Source organism: Scardinius erythrophthalmus (genome assembly GCF_964197995.2).
Source record: "Scardinius erythrophthalmus genome assembly, chromosome: 3".
NCBI lineage: Eukaryota > Metazoa > Chordata > Actinopteri > Cypriniformes > Leuciscidae > Scardinius > Scardinius erythrophthalmus.
In genome coordinates this window covers 58,689,354-58,709,802 of record NC_138223.1, presented here as the reverse complement: position 1 = coordinate 58,709,802, position 20,449 = coordinate 58,689,354, and the positions used below count along the sequence as shown (strand labels likewise).

The window sequence follows — 20,449 nt, the reverse complement described above, 5'->3', positions numbered from 1 at the left end:
TGACTGCAGTAGATGTGAAAGATATGTATAAAAATGATGTTATTTAAGCCAGCGCAAATACCTGTGTTTACATCCTGTTTTTCGGTTGAAGTCCAAAGTAGTCGATTGCTGAGTTCACGTGCATAGGTTTATGGCTCGTTTCCACTGAGCGGTACGGTACGGTACGGAACGGTACGCATTTATTTGCGTTTCCACTATTAAAAGTTGTGAATGGTACCAAAATGCCGAACCGTACTGTACCACTTTTTAGGTACCCTTCCATTGGGGTACCAGCACAGTGGAACGGTACTAAAAGGTGGAGCTAGACTCACTGCAGGACGTTGATTGGTTGACAGAGAATCGTCACTTGCGCGTGCTACAAGAGTATTTGACAACATAAGAAGCGCCATTTTTTAATATAAAGTTTAATATAATACTACTGTTACTGTATCACTAAATGTAATTTTAAGAGTTTTTCAGGCGAGAATGTAGTTGTTTAAAGCTCAAATCTGTGGTTTATTTATAAAGATGATTATTTTTTTTCCCCGGTTGTGACATCCATGCGTTCAGCGGGCGCTCGGCGCTCATGTTTCCCGGCTGGATGAGCCTTTCCTCGGCTAGTTCTTCTGACGTTCGTCGCTTACTCCGACGGTAGTGGTTAAACAAGATATAATTCGTTTTGTGTAGACCTAACGGGCGATCTTTGGTCCCGTGAATATATAATGAGTTCCCTGTCAATCGTTTTGGCTGAGGGCTAAGTTTAGTTAATGTTATTTGTGTTTAACTTTACTTGTAATGTTAGACTATATAGAGCGCTGCATTTGGATATTTGACTGAATTGTTTGCTTTATTTCTTATTGTATAGCTTCTTGTACTTTACTTAAACTTTTATATAGGCTATTATTGATAAAACTGAAATTTTACAAAAATAAATATGGTTTCTTGTCATTTTTTTATTACAAGATTATCACTGATGTTTATTGCAACATTTGTACAAATGCATATATTGCCTGGAATATGTTTATTTTATTTATTTTTTTAAACGAAAAGAGGTAACGTTAGGGTTGTGTTTTAAATTTCGTTTTGTTATAGAATAACGTATAACGTGCAGTGAATAATCAATATGCGTTGCGCATGAACCACATTTGTGTCCCTATAATGTTTAATTTATTTAAATGAAAACGAAAAGAGGCAGAGTGGTGTTTTATAACATATTCGTTTTATTGTTGCTTAAAATGTACATACAGAGTAAGTTAACAGAGATAACCGGAGTAGCGAGCTGAGTGGCGCTTTTAAGAACGCGCTGTACCATGTAGGAGTCGCACATGGCAAGTACAAACTTTGCGACGTACTTGATATTGAGAAAAGCCTAATGTCGGCGCTTGTCTTCTTGTGACAAACATATCGAGGAGCAAGAACAAGATCTGCTGCATGTCATCCATTGTAGTTTACTATGTTCTTCTTCGTGCGAAAATGACGTTGATCGAAACACCACGCCTATCAAGTAAGGGTACTGTTGGCAGTGGAAACGCTAGCCATATCATGGTTAACAGACCCGAACCGTACCGTACTGTCCCGTACCGTACCGTACTGCTCTGTGGAAACGAGGCATTAGTTACCAATGATCACGCGCGTGAACTCGGCAATCGACTACTTTGGACTTCAACCGAAAACAGGATGTAAACACAGGTATTTGCGCTGGCTGAAATAACATCATTTTTATACATTTCTTTCACATCTACTGCAGTCAGATCCACTCGTGTTCACTCAGAAGGAATCACTCACATGACCTGTGCACTTGTAATGACACATCAAGGATGTTAAGAGGCTAAAAGCAGGTTTAGTACTTGCCCCATTGAAGTCAACAGGGTGCAAATTTTAAAAATAGAATAACTCGGTGTAGGCAACACCGATTTTTGTCGTTGTTCTCTGTATTGACAGCACTCCAAATGTACAAAAAAATTAGCTCAATGTTAAAATTGACCAGAGTTCTCCTTTAAGATGTTTATTATGATGGTCTATCTGAGCTCTTACACGAGCTGTTGATGTTCAGCGCCCTCTGCTGGATGAGGGTGTGAGTGCAGGTTCCCTAGTGAGTGTGTATGAAGTCAGTGTTTCACTGTTCTGTTCGAGTGTGTGTACTTTCTTTCTTTCTTTCTTTCTTTCTTTCTTTCTTTCTTTCTTTCTTTCTTTCTTTCTTTCTTTCATACGCAAGAAAATGCTTTTTGAATTTCTGAACAGCTGTCCACTGTTGTCTATGCGTGAAAGGGTGAATATTTCACATGCTTTCTCATGATGTTGAGAGAAAACATCAGACGCTGTCTATGTCGTGTTTTTTGATGAACGTTGAGAAAACGTTCCCGAAACAACATTCTCGGAACCTCTTTATGTTATTGATATTTGCTGAATGTTGACATTATGTTCTTGTAATATTGCAAATTAACTTTCGAACGTTCTAAAAAAAAATACATCTTACAAACATCGCGAATCACCGTTCGCACGTCTTTCTTCCTTCCTTCCTTCCTTCCTTCCTTCCTTCCTTCCTTCCTTTCTTTCTTTCTTTCTTTCTTTCTTTCTTTCTTTCTTTCTTTCTTTCTTCCTTCCTTCCTTCCTTCCTTCCTTCCTTTCTTTCTTTCTTTCTTTCTTTCTTTCTTTCTTTCTTTCTTTCTTTCTTTCTCTCTCTCGTTCTTCCTTCCTTTCTGTCTTTCTTTCTTTCTTTCTTTCTTTCTTTCTTTCTTTCTTTCTTTCTTTCTTTCTTTCTTTCTTTCTTTCTTTCCTCCCTTCCTTCCTTCCTTTCCTTCCTTCTTTCTTTCTTTCTTTCTTTCTTTCTTTCTTTCTTTCTTTCTTTCTTCCTCTCTCTTTCACAGTTGCTCCGCCCCCCTCGCGTGTGATTGGCCGCGGCGGGGTTGATTGACAGCGGCAGCAGGACACCTGACGCGCGCGGGGCACGGGGATGATGGGCGGCTCCGGGATGCGGTTCTCTTGGTGACACGGACATTAGACGGAAGAATGACACTGTAAGACTCGCGTTTTCGCTCGTTATTCGATCTCGTCTCCGGTAACGCGTCCTCGCGCTGCGTCGCGCATGATGGACGCGTCCGCGGTAAAGAAGAGCGCGCCGGTGCCGGACCTCTGCCCACTGGACCGGTACGACCCCACCCGAGCCAAGACCCGGGCCAGTGTGAGCTGGATCCTGAGCCGGAGCCCTGAAGGTAAACCTCAGCATGTGTGTGTGTGTGTGTGTGTGTGTGTGTCCGCAGCATCAGCACCATCATTCAGCATCCGCGCGCGCGCTCCCACAGCTGGTTTAACAGAGGTAGAGGGCCTGTGTGTGTGTGTGTGTGTGTGTGTGTGTGTGTGTGTGTGTGTGTGTGTGTGTGTGATGAGGGCGTCACCGCGGCTCTACGTGTGATACAGCGGTTGATCATATACTGTGATGAAGCAGAAGGTCTAACACACACTTCAATATCTCACAATCGCCACAATCCCCAAATATTAACACACACACACTGACACACGGAAATGTCTTTGTTTTTGCACGTGCACGCGCGCTCGTAAAAGGAGTTTCAGAGCGTCATTGTCTGAAGCGGCCCGGTGCTTTTCGCGTGTCCAAAGACATTTTCTGCAATGCATTTATAGTTCAAGAATGTCATTCATGTGTGTTACAACTAATACAGCCTGCGTGTAATGTAGGTCACTCTGAAATACTCTAAATTGGTCAGTCGCAGCATTCAGTCTTGAGTCGCTCAACACTCCCTGTCTTCTGTCTGTGTAAAATAATTTAGACTCAAATCAGTATTTATGTCCATATCTTTATGTGGTATGTGCATTCAGTCTGTCACTATCCCAGTTAACCCCTTCAGGATGACACTGATCAACATCAGGGGTTGTTAGTGGTAATGACCCAGAACTCTGTCCAGAAAACACTGAGACCAGAAAACACTGAGACTGAGACCAGTAAACACTTAGACCAGTAAACACTGAGACTGGTAAACACTGAGACTGAGACCAGTAAACACTTAGACCAGTAAACACTGAGACTGGTAAACACTGAGACCAGTAAACACTTAGACCAGTAAACACTGAGACTGAGACCAGTAAACACTTAGACCAGTAAACACTTAGACCAGTAAACACTGAGACTGGTAAACACTGAGACCAGTAAACACTTAGACCAGTAAACACTGAGACTGAGACCAGTAAACACTTAGACCAGTAAACACTTAGACCAGTAAACACTTAGACCAGTAAACACTGAGACCAGTAAACACTGAGACCAGTAAACACTTTGACCAGTAAACACTTAGACCAGTAAACACTGAGACCAGTAAATACTGAGACCAGTCAACACTGAGACCAGTAAACACTGAGACCAGTAAACACTGAGACCAGTAAACACTTTGACCAGTAAACACTTAGACCAGTAAACACTGAGACCAGTAAATACTGAGACCAGTCAACACTGAGACCAGTAAACACTGAGACTGAGACGAGTAAACACTTAGACCAGTAAACACTTAGACCAGTAAACACTTAGACCAGTAAACACTTAGACCAGTAAACACTGAGACCAGTAAACACTGAGACTAGTAAACACTGAGACCAGTAAACACTGAGACCAGTAAACACTGAGACTGAGACCAGTAAACACTGAGACCAGTAAACACTTAGACCAGTAAACACTGAGACCAGTAAACACTGAGACTGAGACCAGTAAACACTGAGACCAGTAAACACTGAGACCAGTAAACACTGAGACTGAGACCAGTAAACACTGAGACCAGTAAACACTGAGACCAGTAAACACTTGGACCAGTAAACACTTAGACCAGTAAACACTGAGACCAGTAAACACTTAGACCAGTCAACACTTAAACCAGTAAACACTGAGACCAGTAAACACTGAGACCAGTAAACACTGAGACCAGTAAACACCGAGACCAGTCAACACTTGGACCAGTAAACACTGAGACTGGTAAACACTGAGACTGAGACCAGTAAACACTTAGACCAGTAAACACTGAGACTGGTAAACACTGAAACCAGTAAACACTTAGACCAGTAAACACTGAGACTGAGACCAGTAAACACTTAGACCAGTAAACACTGAGACCAGTAAACACTGAGACCAGTCAACACTGAGACCAGTAAACACTGAGACCAGTCAACACTGAGACCAGTCAACACTTAAACCAGTAAACACTTAGACCAGTAAACACTGAGACCAGTAAACACTGAGACCAGTAAACACTTAGACCAGTAAACACTGAGACCAGTAAACACTGAGACCAGTCAACACTTAAACCAGTAAACACTTAGACCAGTAAACACTGAGACCAGTCAACATTTAAACCAGTAAACACTTAGACCAGCAAACACTTAGATCAGTAAACACTTAGACCAGTAAACACTTAGACCAGTAAACACTGAGACCAGTCAACACTGAGACTGAGACCAGTAAACACTGAGACCAGTAAACACTTAGACCAGTAAACACTTAGACCAGTAAACACTGAGACCAGTAAACACTTAGACCAGTAAACACTGAGACCAGTAAACACTGAGACCAGTAAACACTTAGACCAGTCAACACTGAGACCAGTAAACACTTAGACCAGTAAACATTGAGACCAGTCAACACTGAGACCAGTAAACACTTAGACCAGTAAACACTGAGACCAGTCAACACTGAGACCAGTAAACACTTAGACCAGTAAACACTGAGACCAGTAAACACTGAGACCAGTAAACTCTTAGACCAGTCAACACTGAGACCAGTAAACACTTAGACCAGTAAACATTGAGACCAGTCAACACTGAGACCAGTAAACACTTAGACCAGTAAACACTGAGACCAGTCAACACTTAGACCAGTAAACACTTAGACCAGTAAACACTTAGACCAGTAAACACTGAGACCAGTAAACACTTAGACCAGCAAACACTGAGACCAGTAAACACTTAGACCAGTAAACACTGAGACCAGTAAACACTTAGACCAGTAAACACTGAGACCAGTAAACACTGAGACCAGTAAACACTGAGACCAGTAAACACTGAGACCAGTGAACACTTAGACCAGTAAACACTGAGACCAGTAAACACTTAGACCAGTAAACACTTAGACCAGTAAACACTGAGACCAGTAAACACTTAGACCAGTCAACACTTAAACCAGTAAACACTGAGACCAGTAAACACTGAGACCAGTAAACACTGAGACCAGTAAACACTTAGACCAGTAAACACTGAGACCAGTCAACACCGAGACCAGTCAACACTGAGACCAGTAAACACTGAGACCAATAAACACTTAGACCAGTAAACACTGAGACCAGTAAACACTTAGACCAGTAAACACTGAGACCAGTAAACACTGAGACCAGTCAACACTGAGACCAGTAAACACTTAGACCAGTAAACACTGAGACCAGTAAACACTGAGACCAGTAAACACTTAGACCAGTAAACACTGAGACCAGTCAACACTGAGACCAGTAAACACTTAGACCAGTAAACACTGAGACCAGTAAACACTTAGACCAGTCAACACTTAGACCAGTAAACACTTAGACCAGTAAACACTGAGACCAGTCAACACTGAGACCAGTAAACACTTAGACCAGTAAACACTTAGACCAGTAAACACTGAGACCAGTAAACACTGAGACCAGTCAACACTGAGACCAGTAAACACTTAGACCAGTAAACACTGAGACCAGTAAACACTGAGACCAGTAAACACTTAGACCAGTAAACACTGAGACCAGTCAACACTGAGACCAGTAAACACTTAGACCAGTAAACACTGAGACCAGTAAACACTGAGACCAGTCAACACTGAGACCAGTAAACACTTAGACCAGTAAACACTTAGACCAGTAAACACTTAGACCAGTAAACACTGAGACCAGTAAACACTGAGACCAGTCAACACTGAGACCAGTAAACACTTAGACCAGTAAACACTGAGACCAGTAAACACTGAGACCAGTAAACACTTAGACCAGTAAACACTGAGACCAGTAAACACTGAGACCAGTAAACACTTAGACCAGTAAACACTGAGACCAGTAAACACTTAGACCAGTCAACACTTAAACCAGTAAACACTGAGACCAGTAAACACTGAGACCAGTAAACACTGAGACCAGTAAACACTGAGACCAGTAAACACTGAGACCAGTCAACACTGAGACCAGTAAACACTGAGACCAGTAAACACTTAGACCAGTAAACACTTAGACCAGTAAACACTTAGACCAGTAAACACTGAGACCAGTCAACACTGAGACCAGTAAACACTGAGACCAGTAAACACTTAGACCAGTAAACACTTAGACCAGTAAACACTTAGACCAGTAAACACTGAGACCAGTAAACACTGAGACCAGTCAACACTGAGACCAGTAAACACTGAGACCAGTAAACACTTAGACCAGTAAACACTTAGACCAGTAAACACTGAGACCAGTAAACACTGAGACCAGTCAACACTGAGACCAGTCAACACTGAGACCAGTAAACACTGAGACCAGTAAACACTGAGACCAGTCAACACTGAGACCAGTAAACACTGAGACCAGTAAACACTTAGACCAGTAAACACTTAGACCAGTAAACACTGAGACCAGTCAACACTGAGACCAGTAAACACTGAGACCAGTAAACACTTAGACCAGTAAACACTTAGACCAGTAAACACTTAGACCAGTAAACACTGAGACCAGTAAACACTGAGACCAGTCAACACTGAGACCAGTAAACACTGAGACCAGTAAACACTTAGACCAGTAAACACTTAGACCAGTAAACACTTAGACCAGTAAACACTTAGACCAGTAAACACTGAGACCAGTCAACACTGAGACCAGTAAACACTGAGACCAGTAAACACTTAGACCAGTAAACACTTAGACCAGTAAACACTGAGACCAGTAAACACTTAGACCAGTAAACACTTAGACCAGTAAACACTGAGACCAGTAAACACTTAGACCAGTAAACACTGAGACCAGTAAACACTTAGACCAGTAAACACTGAGACCAGTAAACACTGAGACCAGTAAACACTGAGACCAGTAAACACTGAGACCAGTCAACACTGAGACCAGTAAACACTGAGACCAGTAAACACTTAGACCAGTAAACACTTAGACCAGTAAACACTTAGACCAGTAAACACTTAGACCAGTAAACACTTAGACCAGTAAACACTTAGACCAGTAAACACTTAGACCAGTCAACACTGAGACCAGTAAACACTGAGACCAGTAAACACTTAGACCAGTAAACACTGAGACCAGTAAACACTGAGACCAGTAAACACTGAGACCAGTAAACACTTAGACCAGTAAACACTTAGACCAGTAAACACTTAGACCAGTAAACACTTAGACCAGTAAACACTTAGACCAGTAAACACTTAGACCAGTAAACACTTAGACCAGTCAACACTGAGACCAGTAAACACTGAGACCAGTAAACACTTAGACCAGTAAACACTTAGACCAGTAAACACTTAGACCAGTAAACACTGAGACCAGTAAACACTTAGACCAGTAAACACTTAGACCAGTAAACACTTAGACCAGTAAACACTTAGACCAGTAAACACTTAGACCAGTAAACACTTAGACCAGTAAACACTTAGACCAGTAAACACTTAGACCAGTAAACACTGAGACCAGTAAACACTTAGACCAGTAAACACTTAGACCAGTAAACACTTAGACCAGTAAACACTTAGACCAGTAAACACTTAGACCAGTCAACACTGAGACCAGTAAACACTGAGACCAGTAAACACTGAGACCAGTAAACACTGAGACCAGTAAACACTGAGACCAGTAAACACTTAGACCAGTAAACACTTAGACCAGTAAACACTTAGACCAGTAAACACTTAGACCAGTAAACACTTAGACCAGTAAACACTTAGACCAGTAAACACTTAGACCAGTCAACACTGAGACCAGTAAACACTGAGACCAGTAAACACTTAGACCAGTAAACACTGAGACCAGTAAACACTTAGACCAGTAAACACTTAGACCAGTAAACACTGAGACCAGTAAACACTGAGACCAGTAAATACTGAGACCAGTAAACACTTAGACCAGTAAACACTTAGACCAGTAAACACTGAGACCAGTAAACACTTAGACCAGTAAACACTGAGACCAGTAAACACTGAGACCAGTAAACACTGAGACCAGTAAACACTTAGACCAGTAAACACTTAGACCAGTAAACACTGAGACCAGTAAACACTTAGACCAGTAAACACTTAGACCAGTAAACACTGAGACCAGTAAACACTGAGACCAGTAAACACTGAGACCAGTCAACACTGAGACCAGTAAACACTGAGACCAGTAAACACTGAGACCAGTAAACACTTAGACCAGTAAACACTTAGACCAGTAAACACTGAGACTGAGACCAGTAAACACTGAGACCAGTAAACACTGAGACCAGTAAACACTGAGACCAGTAAACACTTAGACCAGTAAACACTGAGACCAGTAAACACTGAGACCAGTAAACACTGAGACCAGTAAACACTTAGACCAGTAAACACTGAGACCAGTAAACACTGAGACTGAGACCAGTAAACACTTAGACCAGTAAACACTGAGACTGAGACCAGTAAACACTGAGACCAGTAAACACTTAGACCAGTAAACACTGAGACTGAGACCAGTAAACATGAGACCAGTAAACACTGAGACCAGTAAACACTGAGACTGAGACCAGTAAACACTGAGACCAGTAAACACTGAGACTGAGACCAGTAAACACTTAGACCAGTAAACACTGAGACTGAGACCAGTAAACACTGAGACCAGGGGCCCGTTCTTCGTACGTCGCTAACTCAGTTAGCTGGATTTGATTGTTGGTGATTTGGCATGATCTTGGATTGTTTGGTTCTTCGACGCTCATCCTGGACTTGCTGTCATAGCAACATGTGCGCAATCTTAAACCTGCTCGGGAGCAGAGGCTTATTTCATGTTAACAGGATTAGATCCCGGCTTCATAAGCGGAGCTGATACGGGAAGTCCAGCGCAGCGCGATAGTGCACTTTCTGAGGTATATATGTTTTTCTCGTGATTCGTGAGATTGTCGTTTTTTTGTCGCTTTTAGGTTTAAAAAACAGTTTTAGTTTTTTTTGTGGCATTTCCAAGCCACTTAAGACCCAATGTTGTAAAGAATTTTCTTTTTTTTTTTAATCATAATTTTTTATGAAGATCATACAATCATGACCATGCCGATTACAGTAGGTCACTCAGGCTTCACTAACGTGATTGGTACCATAGACTATAGGCTACCATAGACTGCCATCAAGGCCTCAATGAAGGGGATTATGTGAACAGAAAGGGGTTCACAATGTAAATGTGCAGCCCAGTTACTATTGGGATTCTTAATATTGCAGATTAGTAATATTATATCAAATAAAAAAGGCAGTTGACTAAAATCTTCCATATCACAAATGTGAAAGCAAAATGGCCAGGATCTGTGCATGACTTAAGAATTTTCAGAGATTCACATTTATGCACATTATTTGAAAGTGGTAAGGAAAGTTCCACAATTAAATATCAAGCTCACTGTATTACATACACTTATGCTGATCCTAACAGAACTGCATTTTTTCATAGGTGATTATGACATGTTCCTGCCTGCAGACAGGTGTTTTATGACCCCATTCCCTGACCCAAACCAGTTACAGTGCAGCTCTAGCCAGGACAAGGGCACACAATGAAATGAACTTTGGCTAACTAAAGGGAAGATTTCAGTGTCTGAAAAGTCTGAGGGTTGCACACCTGACAGGGCCTGTGACATTGCTGCATGTGCCATATTACACAACATTGCCACAAAAAAAAAAAAAATTTCATTAAATGTTTAATAAAAGACAAATATGCTTAGTTCCTTGAGTTTTATTTCAATTGTTCTTTGTAAAGAAAAGCCAGTGGTCAAGTGCCTTCAACAAGAGATATTAGACACATGCCTCATGACACAAATAAAAAGGAAAAGTTGGCTATACACTGCCCACCTGTAGGCCTATGTGTCCTCTGTCTGTGCAGACTCTTCTGTTGGCCTTTCTGGAGATGTGGAATCCTGCAACTTATATTGCAGCCATAAAGCACACAAGTATAAATGAAGTAAAGTTATTTATGCACTTGCAGGTAGGCTAGTCCTCCATATGACAGTTATCTGAGAGGGTTTATTCACTGTCCAGTGCAATGGAAACAAATGGACATTACAAAGTTACAAAGCTACTAAGATCTTTTTTTTTCTCAGCCTTTTTCTTGGTTGCTTTTTTTAAACAGACAACCATTTATTTAACAGTGCCTTTTATAAAAGAGACGATAATATAACTAAAAATTACCATTATGTAGAATATTTTTGTACATCACTTTTATTTGTTCCCATGTTCTAGTGTGGTGACTCTGACATTACAATAAACAAAGTAATATGCAATTATTAAAATACAAAAATATAGGCTAATAAGTGATAAAAACATCTAACATGGCCACTTCTAACGGATTTAAATTGTCTGCTACTTTTTGCCAGCCCTCTCTCCTGGCTTTTGCAGACTTTGAGGTGTTCCCATGGCGTTTTGATTAAACATTAAAATTCCGAATAAACTTCGACTATTAGTTCTTGCTCTGCTGAGGAGAAAAACTGTGCGCGCTCTTTGGCCACGCTGAGCAGCCAATACCAGCGTTGCTGATCAATGTTTCTACTATCGATACATATCCCCTTTTAACCAGCGCATGAACGCGCAATTATCTCAGATAACTCAATCCAGCGATACTAATGATATCCGGCAAGTGTGTTCGAAGAACCGAGTTAGCCAGATCATGATTCGCACGATGATATCATCTTGGATGTGTCATTTGATCTCGGATGTAATAAGCAACGTACGAAGAACGAGCCCCAGTAAACACTGAGTGACTGAAGCGGACTCAGATGTGGGTCAGGAGAAGTGAAGCTCCAGTGATGTTAGTATGTCGGCCTCTGAACACCCACATCCGGCCCACATCTGTGGAAAGATGATCCGGCCCACATGCGGCGTGGATTGGCGGCACTTGTGCATAAAAAGAAAAAAGAAATAAACGACAACTGGATCTTATCTGAGCCACAACACCTGTGTATATTAAATATAGAGTCATCTCAGCCTTAATAAGCCTGTTAACAAGCAGAATCACTGAAGGAAAGAAGAGAACAGAAACAGAGACGAGCAGAAACACAAGAACTACAACTGACTTCAGACACAGTCTAAGATGAAATCAGCTGAAGAGAAAAGAAGACATTAAGGCTACGTTTACACGGAAACGTGATCACTTTTTATTCTGCGTTTAGACGAGCGTTATGGGGGGGAAATCTGCGTGCATATAGTGATGCAAAAGTGTGTGAAATTCGATGTAGTGTGCACTCCAGGCGGCTAGGTGGCAATGTGAGGCACTGATCGGTGCCTTCACTGTCTAGCAGACTTGTGCGTTTTTACCGTTTAGACGGAAACGCGACGGTGGAGCGCTTTTAAGATTTCCACTCTGGAGGGTGGTTTCACTTTTTTGCGTTTTTAAGCCCCAAAAACGCCATCGCCGTTTAAACGAAAGGCACATCTGATAAAATATTTTCACGTTTTCACCCGGGAGCGTTCTCATGTAAACAGGGCCTTAATCTGTGAAGATCTCAGCAGAGGAGGATTACACAACTCCACAAACAGCATTACCAGGTTCACTATTACTAACCAGACTGACTTTATTTCTGTCAGACGTCTACAGAAGTTTTATTGAGAATTACCAAAGGTTTAACTCTAATGTGTTTCATTTGAAGTCACCATAACCGTGATCAGTGTTTCCATTAGTTGGGCTCTTAACTCTTATTATATCTGTTGTCCTTTTTGGCTGCTGTGACAGTGTGTGTGTCAATCACATTTGCAGCAGCAAAGAAAGCTAAAGTGAAATGAGATCAGGTGATGATGGTTACCTGTTGATGGCTTTTTAATCATCAAGAATTGTGATCCATTAATATTTTCACATCACAAACCCTGTGTTACTTCAGCATGAGATCCAGCAATATTATAACAATCAGAAAGACTTTAACAAACATGAGCACGAAAAGTTAGTCTATGATGACACACACAGATATCAACAGTCAGCTTATGAATCTCAACAATGGTGACACTCACACATATTCAGATAAACAGATTAATTCAGAACATCACTGAAAAGCTACTAATTCACAACAAAAACAACAGCAAAAAATAAAAGCAATTTTAGAATTTTAAAATAAATCCATCAACAGGAAACCATCATCACCTGACCTCATTTCACTTTAGCTTTCTTTGCTGCTGCAAATGTGTTTGACACACACTCTGTCACAGCCGCCAGAAGAGACTAAAGATATAATAAGAGTTAAGAGCCCAACTAATGGAAACACTGATCACTCTTATGGTGAACGGTTAATTAATATGCACAGGTTTAGCCAGATCTGAGCCGAAACAATGTTGCTATGTGTGTGTGTGTGTGTGTGTGTGTGTGCTTGTCTCAGATCATTTTTGAGCTCAGACTCAGGATGTGGGTCAGTGTGTGTGTGTGTGTGTGTGTGTGTGTGTGTGTGTGTGTGTGAGTGAGTGTGTGTGGGTCCTTGTCTCAGATAATTTGTGAGCTCAAACTCAGGATGTGGGTCAGTGTGTGTGTGTGTGTGTGTGTGTGTGTCAGTATGTGTGTATCAGTGCGTGTGTCAGTGTGTGTGTATCAGTGTGTGTATCAATGTGTGTGTAGCAGGGTCTCTCTCTGATGGCTCGTCACACACACACACACACACACACACACACACACACACACACACACACACACACACAGATATGTCTCATCAAAGAACCCACAAATTATAAGAGAAGTCATCATTTGATCCTACTTGATCTCAGTGCCGCTTTTGACACTGTTGATCACTCAATTTTAATTACTCGTCTTGAAACTGTTTTTGGGGTTTCAAATACTGCTCTTAATTGGTTTAAGTCCTACCTTTTTGATCGGAAGCAGTTCGTTGCCATGGGTGGATTTAGATCTGAGGTTAATGTTGTGCAGTCTGGCGTCCCCCAGGGGTCAATTTTGGGCCCTCTTCTTTTTAATATTTATGTTTATCCTCTTGGCCAGCTTTTGAGATCTCTTGGTCTAAAATTTCACTTCTATGCAGATGATACCCAGATCTATATTCATTTTAGACCTAATGAAATTGTGCCTGTTAATTTTCTTTCTGAGTGTATTTCTAAGATGAAGGAATGGATGACGGATAATTTTCTTTGTCTTAACAGTGAAAAGACTGAGATTATGCTTGTTGGTTCACCCTACCATCTACGCAAAGCAGAGCCGGTCGCTCTAACTCTTGATGGCTCAAATGTGGAGTTTCAAACAAAATTGAGGAATCTAGGAGTAATTTTTGATGCCAATCTAACGTTTGAGCCACATGTTCTGAATACTGTTAAAATTTCATTCTTCCATCTTAGAAATATTGCCAGATTGCGTCCAATGCTGTCGTTTACTGTTGCTGAGAGATTGATAAACACTTTTGTGTTCTCCCGTATTGATTACTGTAATGCCTTGTTAGCTGGCGTGTCAAAAGCTACCTTAAACAGAATGCAGGTTTTACAAAATTCAGCTGCCAGAATCCTTACTAGAACTAATATACATGACCATATTACTCCCGTTTTGGAGTCTTTGCACTGGCTTCCCATTAGGTTTAGGGTGGACTTCAAAATTCTGATGCTTACTTACAAGGCACTGCATGGTTTAGCACCTCAATACTTGACCGAGCTTTTAACTCCATATACTCCAAAACGTGATCTTCGTTCTTCGGAATCTGGTCTTTTAACTGTTCCCTCAACTCGTTTAAAATCAATGGGAGACAGGGCTTTTTCTTCATTAGCTCCAAAACTTTGGAATTCTCTACCGATTGAGATTAGGCAAGCTAAATCTTTTGGTATTTTCAAATCACAGCTTAAAACTCATTTTTTTAGGTTTGCTTTTAATTGATTTATTGTCTTTTATGTTTATTTTACAGTGTATTATGTCTCTTTGTGTGCTGTATTTTTGTTGTTTTAATTGTTTCTGTACAGTGCTTTGAGATGTACATTTAAAGGCGCTATAGAAAATAAAGGTTATTATCTTATTATTATTGGATGACAATGGACTACCCAGAAGAAGAAGTGTGTGTGTGATCTCAGAATAAACGAGATGGTCCTCAATGCAGTACAAAAGATCCGGGGGGAGGATTTGGATCCAGATCCAACTCCTCCCACCGTACATACCTAAACCTACCCAACTCCACCCCCTGATCCCTAGACCCACCCCTAAACCTACCAGTCTCCTCCCCTTATATGAGATCCGACTCCTCCCCCCGGATCTTTTGTACTGCATTGAGGTGCTACTGGAATAAACCCCTTCAGGTGTGTGTGTGTGTGTGTGTGTGTGTGTGATCTCAGAATAAACCCCTTCAGGTGTGTGTGTGTGTGTGTGTGTGTGTGTGTGTGTGTGTAGATAGTGTTCCCGCGGGGATCGATCAGGACGGAGGAGTGTGTCCCGCTGTAGAGCGCCTCCTGCTGTCTGCTGGTCTGTACTGCAGTGTGTTCTCCTCATCTGCTCTTTGTTTCTCGTGTGTGTGTGTGTGTGTAGAGAGTGTTCCCGCGGGGATCGATCAGGACGGAGGAGTGTGTCCCGCTGTAGAGCGCCTCCTGCTGTCTGCTGGTCTGTACTGCAGTGTGTTCTCCTCATCTGCTCTTTGTTTCTCATGTGTGTGTGTGTGTGTGTGTGTAGAGAGTGTTCCCGCGGGGATCGATCAGGACGGAGGAGTGTGTCCCGCTGTAGAGCGCCTCCTGCTGTCTGCTGGTCTGTACTGCAGTGTGTTCTCCTCATCTGCTCTTTGTTTCTCATGTGTGTGTGTGTGTGTGTGTAGAGAGTGTTCCCGCGGGGATCGATCAGGACGGAGGAGTGTGTCCCGCTGTAGAGCGCCTCCTGCTGTCTGCTGGTCTGTACTGCAGTGTGTTCTCCTCATCTGCTCTTTGTTTCTCGTGTGTGTGTGTGTGTGTAGAGAGTGTTCCCGCGGGGATCGATCAGGACGGAGGAGTGTGTCCCGCTGTAGAGCGCCTCCTGCTGTCTGCTGGTCTGTACTGCAGTGTGTTCTCCTCATCTGCTCTTTGTTTCTCGTGTGTGTGTGTGTGTGTAGAGAGTGTTCCCGCGGGGATCGATCAGGACGGAGGAGTGTGTCCCGCTGTAGAGCGCCTCCTGCTGTCTGCTGGTCTGTACTGCAGTGTGTTCTCCTCATCTGCTCTTTGTTTCTCATGTGTGTGTGTGTGTGTGTGTGTAGAGAGTGTTCCCGCGGGGATCGATCAGGACGGAGGAGTGTGTCCCGCTGTAGAGCGCCTCCTGCTGTCTGCTGGTCTGTACTGCAGTGTGTTCTCCTCATCTGCTCTTTGTTTCTCGTGTGTGTGTGTGTGTGTAGAGAGTGTTCCCGCGGGGATCGATCAGGACGGAGGAGTGTGTCCCGCTGTAGAGCGCCTCCTGCTGTCTGCTGGTCTGTACTGCAGTGTGTTCTCCTCATCTGCTCTTTGTTTCTCGTGTGTGTGTGTGTGTGTAGAGAGTGTTCCCGCGGGGATCGATCAGGACGGAGGAGTGTGTCCCGCTGTAGAGCGCCTCCTGCTGTCTGCTGGTCTGTACTGCAGTGTTTTCTCCTCATCTGCTCTTTGTTTCTCGTGTGTGTGTGTGTGTGTAGAGAGTGTTCCCGCGGGGATCGATCAGGACGGAGGAGTGTGTCCCGCTGTAGAGCGCCTCCTGCTGTCTGCTGGTCTGTACTGCAGTGTGTTCTCCTCATCTGCTCTTTGTTTCTCATGTGTGTGTGTGTGTGTGTGTAGAGAGTGTTCCCGCGGGGATCGATCAGGACGGAGGAGTGTGTCCCGCTGTAGAGCGCCTCCTGCTGTCTGCTGGTCTGTACTGCAGTGTGTTCTCCTCATCTGCTCTTTGTTTCTCGTGTGTGTGTGTGTGTGTAGAGAGTGTTCCCGCGGGGATCGATCAGGACGGAGGAGTGTGTCCCGCTGTAGAGCGCCTCCTGCTGTCTGCTGGTCTGTACTGCAGTGTGTTCTCCTCATCTGCTCTTTGTTTCTCATGTGTGTGTGTGTGTGTGTGTAGAGAGTGTTCCCGCGGGGATCGATCAGGACGGAGGAGTGTGTCCCGCTGTAGAGCGCCTCCTGCTGTCTGCTGGTCTGTACTGCAGTGTGTTCTCCTCATCTGCTCTTTGTTTCTCATGTGTGTGTGTGTGTGTGTGTAGAGAGTGTTCCCGCGGGGATCGATCAGGAAGGAGGAGTGTGCCCCGCTGTAGAGCGCCTCCTGCTGTCTGCTGGTCTGTACTGCAGTGTGTTCTCCTCATCTGCTCTTTGTTTCTCGTGTGTGTGTGTGTGTGTAGAGAGTGTTCCCGCGGGGATCGATCAGGACGGAGGAGTGTGTCCCGCTGTAGAGCGCCTCCTGCTGTCTGCTGGTCTGTACTGCAGTGTGTTCTCCTCATCTGCTCTTTGTTTCTCATGTGTGTGTGTGTGTGTGTGTGTAGAGAGTGTTCCCGCGGGGATCGATCAGGACGGAGGAGTGTGTCCCGCTGTAGAGCGCCTCCTGCTGTCTGCTGGTCTGTACTGCAGTGTGTTCTCCTCATCTGCTCTTTGTTTCTCGTGTGTGTGTGTGTGTGTAGAGAGTGTTCCCGCGGGGATCGATCAGGACGGAGGAGTGTGTCCCGCTGTAGAGCGCCTCCTGCTGTCTGCTGGTCTGTACTGCAGTGTTTTCTCCTCATCTGCTCTTTGTTTCTCGTGTGTGTGTGTGTGTGTAGAGAGTGTTCCCGCGGGGATCGATCAGGACGGAGGAGTGTGTCCCGCTGTAGAGCGCCTCCTGCTGTCTGCTGGTCTGTACTGCAGTGTGTTCTCCTCATCTGCTCTTTGTTTCTCATGTGTGTGTGTGTGTGTGTGTAGAGAGTGTTCCCGCGGGGATCGATCAGGACGGAGGAGTGTGTCCCGCTGTAGAGCGCCTCCTGCTGTCTGCTGGTCTGTACTGCAGTGTGTTCTCCTCATCTGCTCTTTGTTTCTCGTGTGTGTGTGTGTGTGTAGAGAGTGTTCCCGCGGGGATCGATCAGGACGGAGGAGTGTGTCCCGCTGTAGAGCGCCTCCTGCTGTCTGCTGGTCTGTACTGCAGTGTGTTCTCCTCATCTGCTCTTTGTTTCTCATGTGTGTGTGTGTGTGTGTGTAGAGAGTGTTCCCGCGGGGATCGATCAGGACGGAGGAGTGTGTCCCGCTGTAGAGCGCCTCCTGCTGTCTGCTGGTCTGTACTGCAGTGTGTTCTCCTCATCTGCTCTTTGTTTCTCATGTGTGTGTGTGTGTGTGTGTAGAGAGTGTTCCCGCGGGGATCGATCAGGAAGGAGGAGTGTGCCCCGCTGTTGAGCGCCTCCTGCTGTCCGCTGGTCTGTACTGCAGTGTGTTCTCCTCATCCGCTCTGGCCGGTGTCACAGCGCCCCCTACAGGCCACGACTCTCTCCTGCAGCTGCTCGACCGCTACGCCCTGATCCCGCTACACACACACCGGCAGGAGCCGGTCACTGCTGCACAGCTGAGCCACACACCCATCGACATGGTGAGTGAAACACACACTAGCTGTGTCCGTAACCACTCACTCGCTCACTCGTTCACTAATTGTCGCTGCTTTACCCTCTGGGGCTCTTCGCATGTCGGTCAAAAATGAATTTTTTTTTTTAATGAAATGAATGTACCATATTTTAGTCCGATAATGTTTTTTATTTCATATTTTGTATTTTTAGGGGTTTTTACGGTACTAAATTATATTTTATCTGTATTTATAATACATTTATTCACTTTTTGAGCATAGACCTGAAAATGTCATTTTCATCTTAAACTGTGGTAAATCATGAACGCTTTAGAGCGACAGACTGAAGTTTGATCTCTTTTCAAAGACGACGTTTGGCAGATTATTGCTGAAGTGAACACGGTTTTAAAAAGTGAACGTTAAAAAAAGTTACAGAATTTTTACGTTTATTGTTATGAAAAATGTGAATTCTATTTTCAATTTTTATATGAAATTTTCAAAAACATGTTTTACTCTAAAACTGTGAGAAAATCAAAGCCATAAATCTAAACAAGTTGTTCGAGGGAATGACACACTGACTCACTGCGAGCAGCATGAGATTCGATTGGCTGACGGATGTGTGTCTGTTCTCTGATTGGTTGCAGGGGGCCCATCTAGCCGTGATTGATGCGCTGATGTCACTGAGCGCTATGGAAACAGTGACTCGGGTCAAGATGACGAAGGACACGGATCAGTTCGGGGCCGGCAAGAGCTGGGAGAACGCTCTGCTCTTCTGGATCAACAAGGTTCCTAAAGCCACAAACACAAACAGAAGTGGAGTGAAACCGGATTCAACTGCAGTGTGAACCTGACAAATAGGATCTGAAAAGATTAATTATATAGAACAGAAAGATAAAGGCTAGAAAAAACTTGACACAAACTTAGGAAGAAACTTATAAAGCATAAACTGCTCTTCTGGATCATCAAAGTTCCTCCATCTAGAACCCTAAAGCCTGATCTAGAGTCAGAAGTGGAGTGAAACTGGATTCAACTGCAGTGTGAATGCGACAAATAGGATCTGAAAAGATTAATTATATAGAGCAGAAAGATAAAGGCTAGACAAAACTTGACACAAACTTAGGAAGAAACTTATAAAGCATAAACTGCTCTTCTGGATCATCAAAGTTCCTCCATCTAGAACCCTAAAGCCTGATCTAGAGTCAGAAGTGGAGTGAAACTGGATTCAACTGCAGTGTGAACGCGACAAATAGGATCTGAAAAGATTAATTATATAGAACAGAAAGATAAAGGCTAGACAAAACTTGACACAAACTTAGGAAGAAACTTATAAAGCATAAACAGCTCTTCTGGATCATCAAAGTTCCTCCATCTAGAACCCTAAAGCCTGATCTAGAGTCAGAAGTGGAGTGAAACCGGATTCAACTGCAGTGTGAACGCGACAAATAGGATCTGAAAAGATTAATTATATAGAACAGAAAGATAAAGGCTTGACAAAACTTGACACAAACTTAACTCATAAAAACTTATAAAGCATAAACTGGACGTATTACAGGGAAACGACACAAATAAAACAACAGACAATAGCTGTGTTTCCATCCGCCTGTTTTTATGTGAATTTAGGGATATTGTGTAAAGATATGCTGGATGGAAATGCCAAGATGCGAATAAATTCTGAAAATGTGCATAAAAAACATATTATTGAGGTGGATATTTCTTTAATATGATAAGACATGCCTAATCTATGATGGAAATACATTTTCTGAATAAATCCCTCAAACCTCAAGTGACTTTCCCTCATCAGAGGCTGTGATTGGATAACTGGCCTAACC

At 43.1% G+C, this 20,449-nt stretch overlaps 1 protein-coding gene across 1 annotated transcript in view; it reads left to right on the top strand.

Annotated features, from left to right (window-relative positions):
- Positions 1-3,047: 3,047 nt before the first annotated feature.
- LOC308687439 (calmodulin-regulated spectrin-associated protein 3) overlaps positions 3,048-20,449 on the top strand; it is a gene marked incomplete at its 3' end in the record, with an annotated part of 26,206 nt that continues 8,804 nt past the window's right edge. The window contains exons 1-3 of the mRNA XM_081359994.1: positions 3,048-3,191; positions 18,409-18,650; positions 19,265-19,405. Coding sequence (XP_081216120.1) covers positions 3,065-3,191; positions 18,409-18,650; positions 19,265-19,405 — 510 coding nt within the window. The 5' untranslated portion in view covers positions 3,048-3,064. The remainder of the gene's footprint in view (positions 3,192-18,408; positions 18,651-19,264; positions 19,406-20,449) is intronic.